The 22,203-nt window shown below is 39.9% G+C and overlaps 1 protein-coding gene across 1 annotated transcript in view; it reads left to right on the top strand.

Moving 5' to 3' along the window:
• Window positions 1-22,203, top strand: part of ADAMTSL1 (ADAMTS like 1) — a 433,243-nt gene that overhangs the window by 102,409 nt on the left and 308,631 nt on the right. Inside the window, exon 5 of the mRNA XM_065878827.1 lies at window positions 16,550-16,676. Within this exon, the coding sequence (XP_065734899.1) occupies window positions 16,550-16,676 (127 nt within the window). The remainder of the gene's footprint in view (window positions 1-16,549; window positions 16,677-22,203) is intronic.

The raw sequence follows: 22,203 nt of genomic DNA, 5'->3' as shown, positions 1-22,203 counted from the left end.
TAAAACTCCTCATGCTGGGGCTTCCCTGGTGGCGCAGTGGTTGAGAGCCCGCCTGCCAATGCAGGGGACACGGGTTCGTGCTCTGGTCCGGGAAGATCCCACATGCCATGGAGCGGCTGGGCCCGTGAGCCATGGCCGCTGAGCCTGCGCGTCCGGAGCCTGTGCTCCGCAACGGGAGAGGCCACAACAGTGAGAGGCCCGCGTACCGCAAAAAAAAAAAAAAAAAAATCCTCATGCTGATACTAACAAATGTTTTCATCTACTCTTTGATATATATCCCAGTAAGGGATTCCTTGTAACACATCTGCACTTACAGAAAATAGTTCGACTTTAAATAGTAGAATTTTAATGTAGAAAAATGACATGAAGACTAGGTCAAAACCGTGCAAAAAATCCATTTGAAATAACACTTGAAAACCTTAAAATCAGCGGTTAAATCATGTTTTTCTAACAAATGTGGTGTTTGAGAGACCCAGACTTGCAGAATTGGGGGATTTTTCTGTTTGGATTCACACAGATGTATTGATAAAGACATATTGCATATTTTTAAAATATAAACCAATTATCTCAAGTAACATGCCTTATACACAGTACATGGAGTGGAACTATTACTTGGTTTAGTATAGCCAAATTATGATTGTTGCATGAACCACAAATTTTCTTCTCTTCTTTGCCCATGGTCCACCAGGAGGCAGTAAGGTGAGGGCACTGAGGCAGGTCCTTTGGGTACCTTTAGGAAAATTAGAAGATAGCATATATATAAGCTTTCTGTGTTAACTTTTTTAGGTAGTTTTTTAAAACTACCGAAAAGAAACTGATTATACAAACCTGAATTTTAAAATATTTCTAGATTTCAATGTGAATTTAATTTTAGTTTTGAATTAGACATCTGCTGAGTGTTGAATTCTGTCAGATTTGAAATTTGTAGGTTTCAGCCAGTTTTCTAAACTAGGCCTGCAATTAGGAAAGAAGCCGAATTCGTTTTTATGTATGTGAGTGGGTGGCTAGTGGAATTTTCTTAATCTTTCTGAATGGGAAAAATGTATGCAGTCTTTTTTCTTTTTTTTATCTTGGGGCCTTTAAGTGAATTTGTTTTTGTGTAAAACGAAAGAAGCAGCAGTTCATTTTGCCATTGTCAATATTGCAGCGATTCAGCAAAATGTTACTGCTTATCCTAAACCCACAAGTCTAGAGCTTGAAAGCATGGCCAGAATTGATCATTGTCAGCCTTCCTCCAGCCCAATCCAGCAGCTAACCTTCCTTCTGGCTCAGGAAATTTTTTGGCCCATTAAACATCAGTCAGTCCACTTTTCTTGTAGGATGTTGTGACTGCTGTCTGATTGGTTTATTGCTAATTCTGGTTAATAAGCAATTCAAATTCCCAGTTTCAGGAAGACTACTTTTCCTTTTTTAAAAAAAATTTAACTGATTTGTTTTTGGCTTGCGCTTTCAGATTCCAGGTTTCTTCCTCTTTAAAACAACTAGATTTTGAATATTCCCAGTGCCAGGATGGGTTTGCTGAGTACTCACTTTCTTTCATTAAATTCAGCTGTCATAGCGACACATCCATGTGCGTGCAGGCTCCCATGGAGAAAACGGGACTGAGCTATTTCTGCAGCCCCTGAAAATATATCTTTCCCTAAGACTTCAGATTTTAGAAGAATGACTTTGGGAAATCTCTATTTTGTACTGACATTTACATTTAATGATTGTTACTCGCTTATACACAGTTGAAAGTGGCCCTGAATTAACTCCAGATTAGTGGTCTAGAATGGAGATCTAAGGAAGGATACTTGAAGAATTCTAAGCATTCCCCTCTCATTTGAGTGGGCTGTGGAGATGATTTGCTACCCCACAGCAGTTCCCGAGAGGTTTTTTTCATTGCTAATAGGATCCTTAAAACTCCCAGAGATCATTTCCCTGGCTTGCTGCTACTTCATTCGCTACTTCACCAGGGTAGAGGAAAGTTAAAAAGGAAAAAAAAAAACATTCTCCAGTGAAGCTCCATCTGTTCTGCCTGATAAAGGAGAGTCTATTTCCGTACAGGATAAGGGTTGTGACCTTCCTTCAAATGTGCTGTTGTCAAATCCAGAGGCACTGCAGTGGACCTGAGCTTTTGCAAACTTGACCCTGTGCCTAGAGCTGTGAGACAAGACTGCGGGTGCTCAAGACACTAAGTCGCCCTTTACAGCTTTAGACACATTTTCACACATAGCAGCAAATACCTCCTATTTGCATAATGACCACGTATCCCCCCAAAGTGACTAGGACACATGGCCTGATAATCACGAGGACTATAAGATTTGGAAATAGAATTTTTTCAGAAATTCCAGGATATATGGTCAGAGTGGTTATGTGCTTGGCCTCTTTTTATATAAGGTATCACTTCAAATTGTTACAACAATATAAAATAGATCTGATTATCCTCAGGAGAGAACTGAATCACACACTGAAAACATGTGATGTTTACAAGCAGTTGGTAATAAATCGTCACATCCAGGTTGAGTCATTTGTTCCCCCCCACCAAGGTCATGCTGCCTTTTTCATGGTTTAGGGCTGTACAACATGTAGATTCTTGGTTTAAATAATGATGTTCCAGGGTAAGAAATGGCCAGGGAAGTGAAAGCGTGGATAAAAGGCTAAGATGCGACAGTATGGTCTGGTTGGCCCTAAGTGGAATGTTCCAGAGGGAAAAAAATACTTTGTCCAACTGGAAGGCTCATGGTAGAACTGAGTATTGCAACGGCTCTATTTGTTCTGACAGAATTAAAAAATTATACACATTTTTTCAATAAAAGAAGTTTACTATCCCACCCAAATGTTTTGGGCTAGGACTTACTCCTCTGAGAATAATCTTAGATTAATAACCTTTAGTTTCTCAAGCTGATCTGAAACTTTTCTGCCTTATGTAAGCATTAGGGCCCCATGGGACAGAAGTGTGGAGTTATTTAACAGGTGATATTTTTGCATAAAGTCTGTTTTGCTTAGTTTTCTGAGGCTTTACCTGAGACAGAAATGGCAATAGAGAGCCCAGGAAAAGAAAAGGAAATAAATATATCATTTGAGAATACCTTTGACTGACTTTGAAGAAGACTAATAGTCCAAAAGCTTCAAATTAGTATAAAGTAATATGTTGGGTAAGTAACCAGGAATTGACTTGAGAACCAAGGAATGGCACAAGACCCTCCTGACTGGGGATCTGAGACACTTGAGAAATTATAATGGAGGAGAACTATTTGGGGAGACAGATACCTCCCTCCTTACTGTTCCTTTTTCTATACCTCCAGCCTTGACACACACATATAGCCAGCATGCTACTGCTTTTGGAATATGGACTTCAGGTAACATATCCAGACATATAAATGAGAGCTTTATTGTATGCAGAATTTTGCTGAGTTATGGCCCTAGGTGGAATTTTGAACTCCGTAGAGGTAAATGTTCATTAAAATTTCCAGAGCTATGTGTGTGAGTTCTAGTCATCAGAGCAGAATGGCTACTTTGTGGTGACTTGCTGAACAGGAACATTCCAGTAAGATCCACATTTGTACCAGGGCAGAAGACCAGCTGCTATCCTTTCTTCTCAACAAAGCGTTCTTGTGTTGGAACAAAAACTCTGCACTGTGTGCCCAGCAGCAGAAAGGAGGCTGAGTAGTGATGTCAAAGTATCCCATGATGTCACCACAGTTCACAAAGAATTACAGTTAATGCCATGTGAAGTGAGGCCAAATTCAACACTTTCCCTCTTGGGTACTTCACAGTCTTCTAGACAGAAGCAAGGTCAGAGGTCAGGCCTTTGTATAATTTTGTTTCGCATTCTCCAGACACCCTAATTTTGGAAGTGGGGAGAGAGAAGACAGCCTGCTAAAGAAAAGTCCTCTGACCATATGCTGAGAATGAATTCCAGTGTCTGTATGCACAAAGGTCTATACTAGGTTAATTCTTGGGATTTCTGCTGAAGACTACTAGACAGACACATTTAACTAAAAACAATATGCCACTGTGTAGCACAAGGAAATATACTTAATATTTTGTAATAACCTATAAGGGAAAAGAATCTAGAAAAGAATATATATAAACTGAATCACTTTGCTGTACACCTGAAACTAACACAACATTGTAAATCAATTATACTTCAATTAAAAAATAAAACAAAATTCCAAATGCTTTTAACCATAAATTTACAGAAGAATTCAGCCCAGACCTCAAAATAAATAAGGAAGGAGAAATGTAAGATCAGTCCGGTAGCACCTGGAAGATTGAATAAATGTTAGAAATAAGAGTTAGTCGTTCTCTTTCCCTTTTAGGGTGTTTATCCAGTCATCAGGTGGATTAGATTCTTCATCACAAGAAAGGGAATATAGCAAAAACTCTTAAAACTGTTTGCAATCTAATCAATTCACTGCCCTTCCTATCAGCTCTCTCATACCCCCAACATCAACAGCCCCCTTTCTTCCATTTACTTTATAATATAAAGAGATAAGTACCACAGAACTGCTCTAGAGGATAAGCAAGCTCTTAGGAGCCCAGGAAAATCTCTCTACCTCAGACAACGAAGAAGGTAGAACTGGCTCCCTTTAAAAGAACACCTGGCTAAAATCTCATTCCAATGAAAACAGGTCCTCCTTTAGCCTTTAACCGCATAGGAGCTTGATGCCCTGACACTTTGATGGAGGTGGGGGCGGGTGGGTTGTAGGTACAGTAGGACAGTGGCTCTGGTCCAGCCAGACAACCAGCCGAAGGGCTAGAGCTCACACAGAGTAATGGCAAGAGTCAGGCCGGGGTCTGTGCAAGCTCACATCCCTCAGGAAGAGCCGAGAATCAGACACTCAGGAGATCAAGTACAAAGTGAGCTTCTGGGTCCAGAGTTGGTGTTAGAGAGAGGGCATGAAGCCCTGAGCACCATGCCTAGTGGAAGAGAGGTCAGAGGAAGACACTCAAAAATAATAAGCGTTCTCAGCTCAAAGCCATTCTGGAGTAGTGGATGAAGACTAGAGACACAGCAGGCAGAGTGACAAGTGGAAGTAAATTCTCAGGTTACAGTGCTACGAAATGACACATCTGTAGAGATTTTTGCTTTTTGACAGAGAGCTGTTTTTGGTCTTTGGAAACTAGCGGCAGAGAATGTAAGTGATGGAAGCCGTTATTATGTTTTAGGATAAGACAAGGAGGAAAATTCTTTGAAACCCACAATCTATGCCTGTCACCTGTGGCCTTACCTATATACTGAATTCATTCATTCAATAAACTTATTAGTTGCTTATTATATCATTAGACACTGTGACCTTGTGGTGTCACATTCTAGTAGGAGATAGAAAATAAGCAATAAACCTATTATAAATAAATAAATTATATTGTATTATAAAATAAGTGCCATAGAATAAAAAGATGGGACAGGGTAAGAGAACCTGGGTCTGGAGAGGGACACAGGTTTCGATAGTCTGGTCAGGGTAGACATTATTGAGAAAGTGCGGGTTTCCAGTAAAGACTTAAAGATGGCAAGACAACTGCTCTTGAGGTGTCTAAGGAAGAACGTTCCAGTCAGAGGCAACGACCAGTGCTGTCCTAAGAGAGAAAGTGCTTGGAATGTTTGAAGAACAGCAAGGGGAGAGAGCCAGAGAGAGATGAGGTCAGAGAAGACCTTTTGTTTTTTAATTGAAGTATAGCTGACGTACAATGTTGTGTTAACTTCTGCTGTAAAGCAAAGTGATTCAGGTATGCATATATATATATATTCTTTTTCATATTCTTTTCCATTGTGGTTTATCACAGGATATTGAATACAGTTCCCTGTGCTATAGAGTTATCCATCCTGTATATACCAGTTTGCATCAGCTAATCCCAAACTCCCAATCCTGCCCTCCCCCACTCAACCTCCCCCTTGGCAACCACAGGTCTGTTCTCTATGTCTGTGAGTCTGTTTCTGTTTCGTAGATAGGTTCATTTGTGTCCTATTTTATATTCCACATATAAGTGATATCATATGGTATTTGTCTTTTTCTGACTTACTTTGCTTAGTATGATAATCTCTAGGTCCATCCATGCAAATGGCATTATTGCATTCTTTTTTATGGCTGAGTAATATTCTGTTGTATATATGTACCACATCTTCTTTATCCATTCATCTGTCGATGGACATTTACATTGTTTCCATGTCCTGGCTATTGTAAATAGTGCTGCTATGAACAGTGGGGTATGTGTATCTTTTTGAATTAGGGTTTTGTCTGGATATATGCTCAGGAGTGGGACTGCTGGATTTTATGGTAACTCTATTTTCAGTTTTTTGAGGAACCTCCAGACTGTTTCCCGTAGTGGCTGCACCAATTTACATTCTCACCAACCATGTAAGAGAATTCCCTTTTCTCCACACCCTCTCCAGCATTAATTGTTTGTAGACTTTTTAATGATGGCCTTTCTGACTGGTGTGAGGTGATACCTCATTGCAGTTTTGATTTGCACTTCTCTAATCATTAGTGACGATGAGCATCTTTTCATGTATCTATTGGCCATCTGTATGTTGATACAGGACCTTGTGGGCCATTGTAAGGACTCCCATGAGTCTAGGAGGAAACTGAGAAGTCCTACCAGTGATTGGTAAACCCCAGAGGAAAGTGCCACGTACGAGGAGTTTTCCTTTGGAAAATCTTTGCCTGGAGGAGTTAATGCCTTCACATGAACTTTTTCCAGATTGTGGTGTACTCCTGGTCCGGAGTCCCGGACCAGGGCTCCAGAATGTGGTGTACACCTCATTCGTTTAGCCTAATAACCTGTGTGTATTTACCAGTATTTCCCTGTGGCATGTGTGTCTGGCTCCTGAACAAAAGCAACTAATTTTTTTAATCAATTCAGTTGCTCCCTCAAAAAGGAAATCCTGCCCATTAAAGATATACTTTCAAAGCTACTGGATGCAAAATATCGTACTCTTTGCCTGGTGCTTACTCTTAGTACTTATAGCGGTAGGTTAAGGTAGGCCCATATGAAAACTGATAGTGGTAGGCCCATATGAAAAAAAATAATAATAAAGGACCCCTGCGTGTTAAAAAGTTGGGAACTGTTGGTGTAGTCCATTGTTTGTTGTTCAAATGCCCTTGTTACCTTTTGGCAACAAGGTATGGCTGAAAGAAACATCTTCTTCCTGTCTCTCTACTGCCCTTCTAACCCCTAAGAGGAACACACATCATAGAATAGAGGGATCGCTCATTGATTCAACTGTGACAACACCAATTCCTAGTAATGTGATCTTGGGCAAATTGTTGAATCTTTGAGTCCAGTTTTATTTTTGTAAAATAAACATAAAGTTAGTTAATTTTCAGGGCTACTAGAAGAATTAAATGACGTTAACTAGACTTGGGGAGGTCATTTTGCAATATACACAAATAACAAATCATTATGTTACCCGAAATGAATATGTTACTGTCAATCATATCTCAATTTTTAAAAAATGAATTCAGTGAGATTATATATTTTATACCTAAATCTAGCAAGCATATAGTTTTCTTTCCCTTCTCTAGCCTTTCCCTTCTGTCTCTTTCCTCTTCCATACCCCTATGACCTTTAGTCTTATTGATCTTACTCCCTTTCTGTTCTCTCCTGTTCTGAGGAAATGATCTGATTAAAGCCATTCACCCTAGATTGGGACCATGCCTATTATTTATGTGTACTCCCCGCAGCACTATAACAGCCAGCATAATGCCTTATGCTCAGTGGATTTGGTTTGATTTAAGCGTAATCCACAGCTTCATGTGTTACTCCTCCCAAGGGCATTTGGACAACAAACAAAGGACCACAGCAACGGTTCCCAACTTTTTTTTTTTTTTTTTTTTTTTTTGCGGTACGCGGGCCTCTCACTGCTGTGGCCTCTCCCGTTGCGGAGCACAGGCTCCAGACGCGCAGGCTCAGCGGCCATGGCTCACGGGCCCAGCTGCTACGTGGCATGTGGGATCGTCCCGGACCAGGGCACGAACCCGTGTCCCCTGCATTGGCAGGCGGACTCTCAACCACTGCGCCACCAGGGAAGCCTAAGTTCCCAACTTTTTAATACAAAAGAGCCCTTTATTTTTTTTTTTATATGGGCCTTGTGTTTTGTAAGTTTCCATCGACTCAAAACACTGCATTTATTAAGCAATAATTTGTTTTCTCATTTTATGCCTTAAAGACCTGAGTTCAATTTTAAAATAAGTACAATAAAGATCAGGGTTTAGTTTATTTGTATAATGAGTTGGTTGAGGTTTGGAGGACCTTATGTGGTTTTATGGCAGGTAAAGATATTTTCATTAGGCTTTTGGAAATATTAAACATAGCGCATGGGCCACTATTAGCATCTTTATGAATGACCGGAGATCCTATTTTCTTGTATCGGAGAGACGTGGAGCACAAGTATAGATGAGAAGTGGTACCTTCCCATTTACTTCCTAAATATGCTTCCAAGTCACATTACATTTGAAGCCATCTATTCACCGCTGTGCGTAAGTCTGGCTCTGGAGGTCGTGATCCTGATAAGATTATTCAACTTTCTTATCACCACTGCCATATTAAATATTGACTTGTGTGTCTTTCCATGGTTCATAGGCATCCTACTACAACTTATAGTCAGGAATCCCAAGTTGGAATTTTGGTTTTGTTAGTTACCAGCCATGTGACCTTGGGGAAGTCATTTATCTTCCCTGAACCTCGTGTTATAATCTGTCCTTGAAATCATTCATATCTTCAGAAAACATTCATCTTCAGAGAAATATTTGTGGAGAATTGTCTAAAAGATAGCCAGTTCATTTCTCTGACTCTGGAGTGGTAAATTAGTTTAGTCTCCCTGCAAGACAGCCATAGTCTAATGAATTTGGCTTCTAGATCACAATATCGTAGAGGTTCTGTGGCCACATAAAATCTCAGTGGCGGGGCTTCCCTGGTGGCACAGTGGTTGAGAGTCTGCCTGCCGATGCAGGGGACACGGATTCGTGCCACGGTCCGGGAAGATCCCACATGCCGCGGAGCGGCAAGGCCCGTGAGCCATGGCTGCTGAGCCTGCGCGTCCGGAGCCTGTGCTCCACAACGGGAGAGGCCACAGCAGTGAGAGGCCTGCGTACTGCAAAAAAAACAAAAAAAAATCTCAGTGGCAAATAGTGCTACAGTTGGGTAGCAATGTCCACTGTGAGTCCTGGTAGGAAAGATAGCTGCGCGTGTGCCATATTTGTGCCGGCCCAGCTCTAAATGCTGGAAAGTCTATCCTTAGATTAAGTCAGACCATCACAACGCTCTGTACCTGGATGATTTGTTTTGGTTTCTTAAGGTTTGGTTTTACTAAATGTTCCCTGACCATTAGGATTCATCAGTGGTTATTGAAAAGCCAGTTCTTTGAAACTTCTTGGATTTATTTGCTCAGATGTTCTTAAGACGTTGTTACATGGCATTGTCTTTCAGAAAACTCACAGAAGATACATATCTAGGATTTCAGTACTTTGAGTAATTACGATTCTCCTGAACCAGTTTGTCATTAATTCATTACATAAATATTTATTGAGTGTCCACTGTAAGGAACACATTATCCTACACATTTTCTAAAAGATCTAGTAGATGCTGTGACCCTTGTCACTGCTTATGTTTTCCTCTTTTCTAGGAAGCTCACGTCCAGATCTGTGACCCCTATCTAGAAAATGTATAGGACTTAACAATGTGCATTTATGTAATTCTCGTTTCTGGCTGTAACTCACCTTTTTGACCCTTATTTTTCCTCTTTGCCCCATTTTCTCTTTTGTTTTTTAAAAGTTTTATTGTGTTTTATCATGTGTATATGCTATAAATCGTTTTATAAAAAGGTAAAGCATAAACAACTCAATCAGTGTCTAAATCTTTTAAAGATAAGGTTGGAGCTCTACTGTTTCCCTATTAACATAGATAGTAAATGAGTTATAATGTGTGTAAGAGCACAGTCTTCCCCCATGAAGTTCTATCTGAATTAAATAATTATAAATAAGAGCAGCTGTGATCAGATTTGCAGTTTCATTTTCCATCTTTGTCTTGCCCAGTGCTGAAAATAAAGGGATTTAAAAATTTCTTACCTCATGGTGTTGGATCAAGAAAAGCTTGACATCACTGGCTCAGTATTTGATACTAGAAGTTGAGGTCCTTACGGGAAACCATTTGAAACATGGCCAGTGTGAACCCATCTAAGCATGTCATTCTGAGGCATGGTATCTGCTTGTGGACTGTGTTTATTTACATTCTCCAAATTATCCATCCAGTGATCTTTCTTTCTCCTGTGGCTCCTGGTGCAGACATTTTATTATACATATTTCAGTGCCTAGAGAATTCCAGTCTTGTGTTCTGCTTGTTCACTTGCTATCAGCTTTGTGAGGTGAAGAAAGAAACCCCCATCAGCACATACTGTAGGCCTGATGCCTAAAATCTGCATGACATGCTCAAAGTCTGTGAGCCAACTTGGACTGGATGTTATAGTTCTAGTTTTTGGTTTAGGGAGGGTTTCCCCTGCCCCCTTTTTAGTAAATCCTGAAAAACAATGAAGAAAAATCAACAGTGTTAAGTGTGTGTGCTCCCCTTAAGAGACAAAGAACTGCCTGTCTGTATGCATGTACACGTATGTGTATACAAAAAGCATACATTCAAGATACAAAAGCAAAAGTTGACGATGATGTCTAAACAAGAAAAGCACCTTGGAGCTTCTCACTTTTTATATCACCTGGGACAAAAATTTTGTCTCTTTTTTAAAAAAAGAAAAAAAAAACTGTGCAATCTTTTTGGATGGGGAAGAAGTTAGACCACCAAGCTGACACCTAGTAGCAGAATATTAATAAGCTGCATTAGGCCAAAATACCTAGTTAGTTTTCCACCTTTTACAAAAAATTCCATGCAGTTGACAAGGTTATGAGTGGTCATTATCTTGCTTTAATGTTTTGTCCGGAACCGGGTGGTTCTGGGAACTCAGTGACCTGAACATTGCCTTCCATAACATTTCATTAATAATGAGCATAGGTGGGCTTCCCTGGTGGTGCAGTGGTTGAGAATCTGCCTGCCAATGCAGGGGACACGGTTTCGAGCCCTGGTCTGGGAAGATCCCGCATGCCACGGAGCAACTAGGCCCGTGAGCCACAACTACTGAGCCTGCGCGTTTGGAGCCTGTGCTCCACAACAAGAGAGGCCGCGATAGTGAGAGGCCCGCGCACCTAGATGAAGAGTGGCCCCTGCTCGCTGCAACTAGAGAAAGCCCTCACACAGCAACGAAGACCCAACACAGGCAAAAATAAATTTAAAAAAAAATCCATTAGAATAATGAGCATAGGTGCACATGGGTGTCTTAAAAATACTAGCCCTTTATAGTAATTCTTGTTCATGTACCGGGACAGAGGTTTAGGTTTGGCTTCTAGTTGTCATTTATAGTACATCTGTTTCTCTGTGTACACAGATACATGCAAACACACATACACACATATATACACATTTTTGTACACGTGTATGTCATCAGTGACGGCAGTCTAAGGTTGCCTATCTGTAGCCTACACTGGAATTATTAGCAAACCATTATGTTTGGTGCTGTGTGTTTCAGTGATTCACCAACATTCATTGTGCATCACAAATACCAAACGTTGTGCTAACCAGCAAAATAGAAAGTAATAAAACAGGGACTCTCAAATAGCCCATGATCTGCTGTGGAGACAGACATGTTAATAGATTAAACTCAGTATAAATTATACAGCTGTTTGAATTGAGTATATATAAAAGAAACCCCAAAATAATATTAGCTTAAGCACATAAAGGAGTTACTCTCTCACCAAAAAAAAAAAAAAAAACCCAAAAAAGAGTCAAGATGTAACCAGTCCAAGTGGGTTCTAGAACCAGGCTCTTTCTCTCTCTCTGCTCAGCCATCCTTCCATTCTCAAGACTATCTCATTTTTTAAGAAAGCCACTGGAGCCAACAGAAGGCTGGCAGGCAAAAGGGACCCTCCCCAACTAAGTCAGCTTCTTGTAAGCAGCCTTCCCAGAAGTCCCACATAACTCTCCCACTTTTATTTCACCAATTACAAGTTGGTGACATAGCCAATGAGAATACTAAATAAAACTGGAGTTCTGTTACTGAGAAAAATAGGATAGATGGGTTTTAGGTGGCAATTAGTACTCTCTGCTACATGGAATTATGAACAAAAGGCTGAGGAAGTATTGACCATTAAAGTGCATAATTCTGGAATCTGAAAAAGGCTTTTTTGAGGAGGAGACACTTAATTTGGGATTTGAAGGATGAATAGGAGTTTGCCAAATAAAGAATTGGGAAAGAGCACTCCAGGCAGAAATAATATCATGTGCAAAGGCACAGAGGAGTCTGGCATTGCACCTGCCAACTAAGCCATTTCTGTATTTCTTTTTATTTTTTCTCTATTGTTAATGATAGCTCTTTAAGTGATAGTTTAACTGATTTTTAATTAATAGTTTTTCAAGTTCAACAGGTTGAGACATGTCCACAATGATTTTCCTGATATAACTGCAAATAATTTTCCACTTGGACCAAAATAAGAACATTTTATCTGATGATAAAATATTCCACATCTTAAAAATAATTGAGTTAAAATATTTTGGCATTTTAAAAGGGAATTGATAAAGAAAGAAAAAAAAATCTGTTGTGTCAGGGAGATGTTTGTCTTTTCAATTCTGAAGTTAAACAAAGCCCAGTTAGAACTGACTTGGTTCATATCCTAGGGTCCGTAAACCCACAATGGGAACACTAAATTGGTGGTCTGGCCAAGTTAGCCCTAAAGTATGTCACCTTCTATTTAGCTATTCCTAATATGACTGTTACTTTGGATCTATGAAGCTGGATTATTCTTTTCTTAAAATGGCTTTGGAACCAAAGGAAATCTTTAGGATTAGAGAGAGATTTTCATGATTATCTCCTTTCTGGCTCCTTTAGCGATATCAGAGTCCATTAAAATTTTTCCAGAGAAAGTTAAATCCTTTGAAAAACTTGAACTTTCTTTAATTTTAGGAGTAAACCTACTCAGGTTTGAGATACCTGAGAGTATGAGTTCCCATGCCCACTGCCCTTCCACACAGCTGAGTATCTCATAAGATTAAGGTCATCTCTCTTCAACCCCAAACAAGAACAGTAGAGTCAATGATTCTTTGAATACTGCCTAAGTTAAGATTGCCATATTTTCTCAAAGGATTCAACCCTACTAAGGCAATCAGATGCTTTATTCTTCTGATATCTTTTTATTGAGATAGAATTGACATTGTATTAGTTTTAGGTGTACAAAATAATGATTTTATATTTGTATATATTGTAAAATGATCACCACAATAAGTCAAGTTAATATCCGTCACCACACATAGTTACAGATCTTTTTTTCTTGTGATGAGAAATTTTAAGGTTGACTTTCTTAGCAACTTTCAAATGTACAATGCAGTATTATTAATTATAGTCACCATGCTGTACATTACATCACCATGATTTACTTATTTTGTACCTGGAAGTTTGTACATTTTGACAACTTTCACCCATTTCACCCACCTTCAACCTCCACCTCTGGCAACCACCAGTCTGTTCTCTGTATCTATGAGTTTGTTTGTTTGTTTTTGGATACCACATGTACATGAGGTTGTATGATATTTGTCTTTGTCTGACTTATTTCACTTGGCATAATGCCCTCAAGGTCCGTCCATATTGTTGCAAATAGCAGGATTTTCTTCTTTTTCAGATAGGTAGGTAGGTAGATAGATAGATAGATAGATAGAGATTATCCATTCATCTGTCAACTGACACTTAGATTTTTTCTATGTCTTGACTGCTGTAAGTAATGCTGTGATGAAAATAGGGGTGCAGATATCCTTTGAAGATAGTGATTTTGTTTCTTTTGGACAAATACTCAGAAATGAAATTGCTGGTTCAGATGATAGTTCTATTTTTAATTTTTTGAGGAACCTCCATACTGTTTTCCATAGAGGCTGTACCAATTTACGTTCCCACCAACAGTGTAGGAGGGTTCCCTTTTCACCACAACCTCATGAACACTTGTTATTTGTTGTGTTTTTGATGATAGTCATTCTGACAGGTGTGAGGTGATATCTCATTGTGCTTTTGATATGCATTTCCCTGATAATTAACGTTGTTGAGCATCTTTTTATGTGTCTGTTGGCCTCTGGATGTCTTTTTTGGAAAAATGTCTGTTCAGGTCCTCTGCCCACTTTTTAATTGGGTTGTTTGGTTTATTTTCTCTTGAGTTGTATGAGTTCTTTATATCAATATATTTTGAATATTAACCCCTTATCAAATATATGATTTACAAGTATTTCCTCCCATTCAGTTGGTTGTCTTCATTTTGTTTCTTTGTCTCCTCTGCTGTACATAAAGATTTTAGTTTGACGTAGCCCACCCCCCTTGTTTATTTTTGCTTTTGTTGGCAAATCCAGTCTGATTGTCTTTTTTTTTTTTTTTGCCAGCTTTGGTTTTTGCATACTTTCTAATTAGCTAGTATCTAGGCATGACTAAAAGATGCAGTAAGCCTCACGGCAACACCTCCCTTTCATCTAGTTAAGTCTGACTCCTCATTCGGAATTCAGCTCAAAAGACTCCTCTTCAGCAAAATCTCCTGTGGCCCTTCTAAACAGATCTACCCATACTTTCAGCTCTCAGAGTACCCCATATCTGTGTTTTATAGCTTTCATCTAATTATCATTCTGCATGTGTGTGATGATTTGAGTAATATCTGCCTCCACTACTAGACTCTAAGTCCCATGAGGGTAGACCCATATGTACTAGAACTCACCACTGGATTGCTCCTAGAAGAGTGCCTGGCTCTAACAGGACTTCAGCCGTGGTTGGATTCAGTCACTGCATTTCACACTGTGCTTGGAATATAAGAATGGATGCAGAGTTGCTCAGCTCATGTGTGGGTTCATCTACAGATAAGAATTTTGAAAATAATTTCACTGCAGTTGTAGGGAAGGACATCAAAGAAGCCAGCACAGGCTGGGCTCTGCACGGACAAAGCTGACGTGAATTTTGAAGCGGCCTCACTGTAACTTCTGAACATATTGAGACCGATTGCAGCTTGACCACAGTGAACGCCCAGAGGTGGAACCAACCGCCCTTCACTCTCCACTTAAGATTTGGGCACTATGTTTTCCTGACATCTTTACATTTTAAAACAAGTACGGCTGCTGAAAGAGTTGTTGTTTTGTTATGTATTTTTAAAGATGCCTGTGTGCTTTTAGGGGAGAGGTACATGTTACCACATTTTAAAAATATAGCACATACGTAACACAATAGTAAACAGTTGTATTTTTCATACTTTTGCCTAAACATGTGTTTGCAATTATTAGTTGAAGGTTGCAAAAAATGAAAATCAAGCCTCAAAGAGAGTTCATGTTAACCTTTTGAAAGACAGGATGGATTGTGGGGACATTGTGAAGATAAGCCCCTTCAAGTGTCACTACACTTCTCATTTTATTTTGTCAAAGACAGTAGTTGAAGTAGTTTGAGAGTAGAATAAGTCTTTTGATATTAGATTTCACTAGAACTATAGAGGTACAACCTGATTTAGTTTGGATTTGCATTTTTTTTTTAACTTGAACGTTGGAAAGAAAAGATTAGGGATACAAACGAGTTTGCCCACATAATTGATGAAGGCTTGTGATTTTGTTAAGCCCGATTTGGATGAAGCACAAATGTTTTGTTAGATGTATTTAGAGCTCGGCTACTTATTAGCTAAGTGCCCTTGGCAAGCTTCATGGCCTCCATGATTGTCTTGAGAATGAATGAGATGTGTGTCTTGTGCCTGGTACAGGACAGGGCCAGTCAGTAGCAGGCACTCCCTGTTGGCTATCTCTGCTGCCCTCTGTGTCAATCCTCTCTTCCACCACACACACGCATGCTAACCTTGTTTTTGTCTGTTGGCTGATTGGGCTGTGCTGCATGGCATGTGGGATCTTATTTCCCGGACCAGGGATGCAACCCATGCCCCCTGCAGGGGAAGCACAGAGTCTTAACCATTGGACCACCAGGGAAGTCCCAGCAAATATTTGTTGAAGTCCTACAATTTTCCAAGCACTGTTCTAGTTGCTTGGAATACATCAATGAATCCAAAATACAAAACCCCACCCTTATGCATCTTACATTCTAAGGGACACATAGAACATAGAGATTATTCATAAAATTTTTCCTGCTACAGTTATCTCACAGTTGTATTTTTTGTGATTTGGGTGAAGCATAATTATTGACACTGGGAATTATTTTTGAATTAAGGTTCCATTATGTTAATAGTTCAGGATCTTCCTCCCTCCCTCACCTTCTCCTCCTTCCCCCCTCCCTCCCATCTTTCTTTCTCTTTGTATATTTCAGTATATTTGAACTATGAAAATGTCTTTATCCACGCTACATTTTTTCCTTCTTAGCCTGATTCAAATTCCAGCTGAATTCGGTCCCTTTCATGGGAAGCATGTCTTAGCCTTCTCAAGGATGATAGGAGGATGATTTGGTGGTGATGGAGCTCACCATGGATCCCTCCATATCAGTAGGCGCCTGGTTGAATTACACATCTCTCTTTCTTCTTAGATTGTTGGCTGCGATCACCAGCTGGGAAGCACCATCAAGGAAGATAACTGTGGCGTCTGCAATGGAGATGGGTCCACCTGCAGGCTGGTCCGAGGGCAGTATAAATCCCAGCTCTCTGCAACCAAACGTAAGACACTCCAGAGATGGGGCAATTTCTGGGCCTTCTCCCTGGCTTGCAACTAGGGAATAACACCTCCATCAAAATGAAGACAAATCTGAAAATACTGTGGGAAGAGATTTATGTTCCTGTTTTGTGGATTAGTTTGGGTGAGACAAGTCAGGTCACCCGCTGCAACCCCAAGGAAGAAACCTTTGCTTTTGAGGCACATTAGGAGGGAACTAGACTTGGATCTAGATACACTCTATGTGCAAGCGTGAGCTTTGCTGCCCAGTGTGAGGACAGACTGCATCCCGACCCCTAACTGATACATAGTCTGGTGGAATAGCAGAGAGAGGGAAGATGAGAACTAATGCTCTCCTACCACGGTGAAATCACGTGGTCTTCGTTTACAAAGTGACCTTTGGTCAGTGCTGATCACAGGTTTCTCCAGAATTAATATTGGGCAGTGATTATGTGAAGCCATTTATTGACTGTTGTGCCCTGATCTCTCTATAGCAGCTGAATAAATGTGTGCCTGCTATGCATGTACATGCTGGGAACTTTACATGATCATCTCATTTAATCCTTATAACAACCTTATAGCAAGGTACTGTTTATCCCCATGTTATGAATGAGATAACTGAGGCTTAGATAGATTATGTGGCTTGCTCAGAGTTATACAACTATGTCAGAGCCAAGATGTCAGCCCAGAGTCTGATTCCAGAGCTTAAGCACTTATTTGTTCCTCTGGACTGTCCCAAACCCCGCTGCCTGTTTCCATGGCGGGATATTTGTAAAGCAGTTACATGGATTAGGCGAGGTACTTCAAATATCTACCCAGCTGGATTCTGCTAGGGTAGATGCTATATGTTCTCAGGATACCTGACCCAGCAACAGAGTCACCCAGGAACCCAGATCATTTTACCATACATGCTTCTCTGTGACAATCACTGTTCTAGGCACTGCAGCAAATGCAGATAGAAATAAAACAACCCTTGTAGTCAAGGCCGTGCATTTTTTAGAATAATTTGACCTTGTTTGGCATAATATGTCAATTTTGCCTTTATCCAGAATGCTCCAATAGGTCCTTAATGAGGACCTCTTTGAACATGTCTACCCTGGCTTGGGAAATGAGAATGAATGTCTTTATTGACTGTGGTATTGTCCTCTTGTTGACTAGCTGGAGGAAAACACTTGACATATGGGGGGTTTATGGCTTTAAATGGATTTGTAGGTCAAGAAGAAAAGGCACTGTTTGCTGGAGAAGTATTCTGAGTAGTCAGGAAAAGGCAGCTCGCTAAAAGGATGAGGCTCTGGGGAAGAAGAGGAGGCAGGAAGAAAGACTAGGAACATTTAAACCCGTGAAACATCGGAGCTGCCAGCGTAGGGAACTCTCCCCATTCTACCACGCCTGCAGGCAGTAAAAAATGTTATTCTGAAGAAAAGCGAAGAAAAAAAAAAACCCGAGCAGAGAGAATGATGAAGGGTGAGGTAAGTTAGACATTGATGTAGTACATTCAGGTGAGATTTTTTTTTTCCCTGTGGTTATGCATTGGTAGCTTCCCCTAGTAGATGAAAAATTAAACAGTTTAGAAGATGAAAACTAGAGGAGGATAGAGGCATAATTCTTCTGTAAATCTCTGAAGTCATGGCAGGATATTTGGGGGAAAAAAGGTACATTTAAAAGGTCACTATGTGATTTTTTTGAAGTGTAAAATCTATTAAAGCCCTATAATATTTATTTAAAAAAATAAAAACGAAAGGTCACTTTTATAGAGCTCTTTAAGGAATACTGAAGAGTCGAGGTCATTCTAATCATTTGTGCCACATAATTGAGTCAATGTTCATTATCTAGGAATCTAGGGACTTCTGTTAGGCACAAAAAGAGATGACTGGCATCTGTGCAGTGACTGCTGTATGGCAGCTCGTTGGGGCGTGTTTTCATGGTGAGATTCCTTCGTTTATTCCCTCTCACGTCCCCTGCCTTGCTGTCCTCATAGAAAAGCCCAAACACTCTGCTCAGATAGATATTCCTCTTACCCTCCTGTTTAAAGGGTGATCTGGGTCCTTTGGGGCCTGAATCACTGGAACAAAGGTGGAGAAGCTCTGAAAGAAGAAACTAAAGCAAACTGAGAGCCATAAGTCAGTCTCTAGGTCTGCAAATAGATACCTCAATGAAAAGTGCTCTATTCAAACCAACAGTGGGTAGATTACATAATACGCAACCCGATGATGATCCATAATGACACAAGGCGATTGATTCATTTACCTTAGCACTGACGATGCCTCATGACAAAATGATTTATATCAGTAAAGCCCAGCATATGCATGCATCTCACCACAATCTATCGCAGATGCTGAACAGGACGCCTCACTTATGTTTTCTCCACCCCCAGAAGAACCTTCCACCCTGCATTTACAGACTGTGAGGTGACCCACAGGCAGGAAAGATTAGGCTGCTCTGCGGGGCCCAGTGTATGAGCCAGGTGAGCAGCTTTCTACCCGTGCAGGCCTGGAGGAGTTCTGCCAGCTCTCTCCCCTGCTCTCCGCCAAAAAGCACTAGAAGCCAACTACATGCTCTTTTCAAAGTCCTTATATTCATACTCACCACATTGAACTCATTTTCTTCTGAACTTACGTTCAAGTTTTTCCCTTATGTTATCAAGCCTCGCGGGAACAAAGAAAAAATAGGAGAGTGGAGAAAGACTATGATGGAAAGTGTCAGAGGAAAAGGAGAAGTAGGAGAGATAGAGCAAATGGCTGCCATTTGCTGGTGAATAAAAAAGAAGCCATCTTTGTATTAAAAGACATTATTATTGCCTAATACAAATGCAGAAAACAGCAATAGAGCTGGACCTAGGCACTCCTGCCCCCTTTTGAAGGAAAAGACTGTCCACTGAGAGCGTTCAGCCTTTCCATTTCTCCTGGTCACTTTGTTCTACTTCCCCAACACGATGAAAAAAAAGAATCAAATTTAGCTTACATTGACTTACTTTTGATTTTTAAAATGAAAAGCACATTTTCTCACACGTTATTGGCTTGTACCATATTATGTATTCTCTAAGTATACTCCGAATACACTTAGACCCAGAGTCAGCCTATGTGGTATCAATCTGATGTCTCCAGCTTTGCAAACTTCTCAAATGTAGCTGCATGTTTTGAAAATGCCTGGGTATCCAAAAGCTCTCCCTCTCTCTCCCTTGAGTGTCAAGGGCTAAACTAATTTATATCAAGATAAAGTGAAGCTTCTGATACCTAGCTTTCCTTCTCAGACTGTGCTTGTGCTGATTTATAATGGCTATGGATAAACGTATTCCAGGTTTATCATTCTGGCTCAAAGATTTTGAGGTAAAGGCTGTTTATAGTAAAACACATAACATATGGATGTTTTTAAAGAAAGCACAAAACTCTGAAGAAATTTCCACCTTGCACCTGACCTCAGGCTATATTCACAAGCCGCTCGTTCATTTGTTCAACAACGAATATTTCTTGGGTACCTGCTATGTGCTGAGGAACTGTTTTAGGTGCTGGAAACACAGGAAAGAGCAAAACAGACAAAAATCCATTTTTCTTATGGGACTTTCATACTGGTGTTAGGGACAGACAAAAGGATGAAACAAATAAACAAAGTATATATGTGTCATGGGGTGGTAGGAATCATGGGAAAAAGGAAAGGGAGGGAAAAGAACCAGAGATAGAGATGGGCTGCCAGCCAAAGGTGTTGGAGGGGATTGCAATTTTAAATAGGTTACAAAGAAAGACTCACTGATAAGATGGCATTTGAGCAAGGATCTGAGGGAGATACAGGTAGGGTACCATGCACAAGATAGGGGAAAGAAAATTCCAGGCAGAGAGATAAGCAAGTGCAAAGGTCCTGAGGTAGATGAATGCTTGACATTTTTCTTAAAGTGACTGAAGTAAAGTGAGTTTAAAGAAGCCTAGAAGAAGTGATGAAGGTCAGAAGACTGTGAGGTGGGGTGAAGAATGACACAGATACTGTACGATTTTGTAAGGATTTTGGCTTTTAGTCTGAATGAGGTGAGAAGTCACGGCAGAGGAATGACTTCATTTGATTCATTTTTTAAGAGTATCACTCTATATGCTCTGTTGAGAATAGACTATCGTGGGTCTAACTGGGGAAATAAGAAAAGCAGTCAAGAAGCCAGACCAAGAATGAGGAAGATTTCGACCATAGTAGTGTATCCCATTCTGTGTATAATGCATTTCTTTGAGTCCAAGACATCATTGATTGAAAGATGTGACATTATTTTATACACCAATAAGAAAAAAAGCCTCCCCTGAAATTAAGAAATTATGACACAATGCCTTCTAACCACTCGGGGATTTTACTTGGTAGTTATTAAAAGATCTACTTTAGTTTTTATTTTTTTAACATTGTTATTGGAGTATAATTGCTTTACAATAGTGTGTTAGTTTCTGCTTTATAACAAAGTGAATCAGCTATATGTATACATATATCCCCATATCTCCTCCCTCTTGCATGTCCCTCCCATTCTGCCTATCCCACCCCTCTAAGTAGACACAAAGCACCGAGCTGATCTCCCAATGCTATGGAACTGCTTCCCACTAGCTATCTATTTTACATTTGGTAGTGTACATATGTCCATGCCACTCTCTCACTTCATCCCAGCTTACCCTTCCCCCTCCCCCTGTCCTCAAGTCCATTCTCTGCATCTGCATCTTTATTCCTGTCCTACCCCTAGGTTCTTCAGAACCTTTTTTTTTTTTTTAGATTCCATATATATGTGTTAGCATATGGTATTTGTTTCTCTCTTTCTGACTTACTTCACTCTGTATGACAGACTCTAGGTCCATCCACCTCACTACAAATAACTCAATTTGGTGTCTTTTTATGGCTGAGTAATATTCCATTATATATATGTGCCACATCTTCTTTATCCATTCATCTGTCAAGGGACACTTAGGTTGCTTCCATGTCCTGGCTATTGTAAATAGAGCTGCAATGAACATTGTGGTGCATGACTCTTTTTTAATTATGGTTTTCTCAGGGTATATGCCCAGTAAGTGGTGCTGGGAAAATTGGGCATCTATATGTAAAAGAATGAAATTAGAACACTCCCTAACACCATAACAAAAATAAACTCAAAATGGATTAAAGACCTAAATGTAAGGCCAGACACTATAAAACTCTTAGAGGAAAACACGGGCAGAACACTCTATGACATAAATCACAGCAAGATCCTTTTTGACCCACCTCCTAGAGAAATGGAAATAAAAACAAAAATAAACAAATGAGATCTAGTGAAACTTAAAAGCTTTTGCACAGCAAAGGAAACCATCAACAAGATGAAAAGACAACCCTCAGAATGGGAGAAAATATTTGCAAACAAAGCAACTGACAAAGGATTAGCCTCCAAAATATATAAGCAGCTCATGCAGCTTAATATCAAAAAAACAAACAACCCAATCCAAAAATGGGCAGAAGACCGAAATAGACATTTCTCCAAAGAAGATATACAGATTGCCAACAAACACATGAAAGAATGCTCAACATCACTAATCATTAGAGAAA

This window comes from Phocoena phocoena, chromosome 6, assembly GCF_963924675.1.
Source record: "Phocoena phocoena chromosome 6, mPhoPho1.1, whole genome shotgun sequence".
In the NCBI taxonomy this organism is placed as follows: domain Eukaryota; kingdom Metazoa; phylum Chordata; class Mammalia; order Artiodactyla; family Phocoenidae; genus Phocoena; species Phocoena phocoena.
Note: the sequence above shows the minus strand (reverse complement) of the source record. Positions and strands in the feature narration are given on the sequence as shown.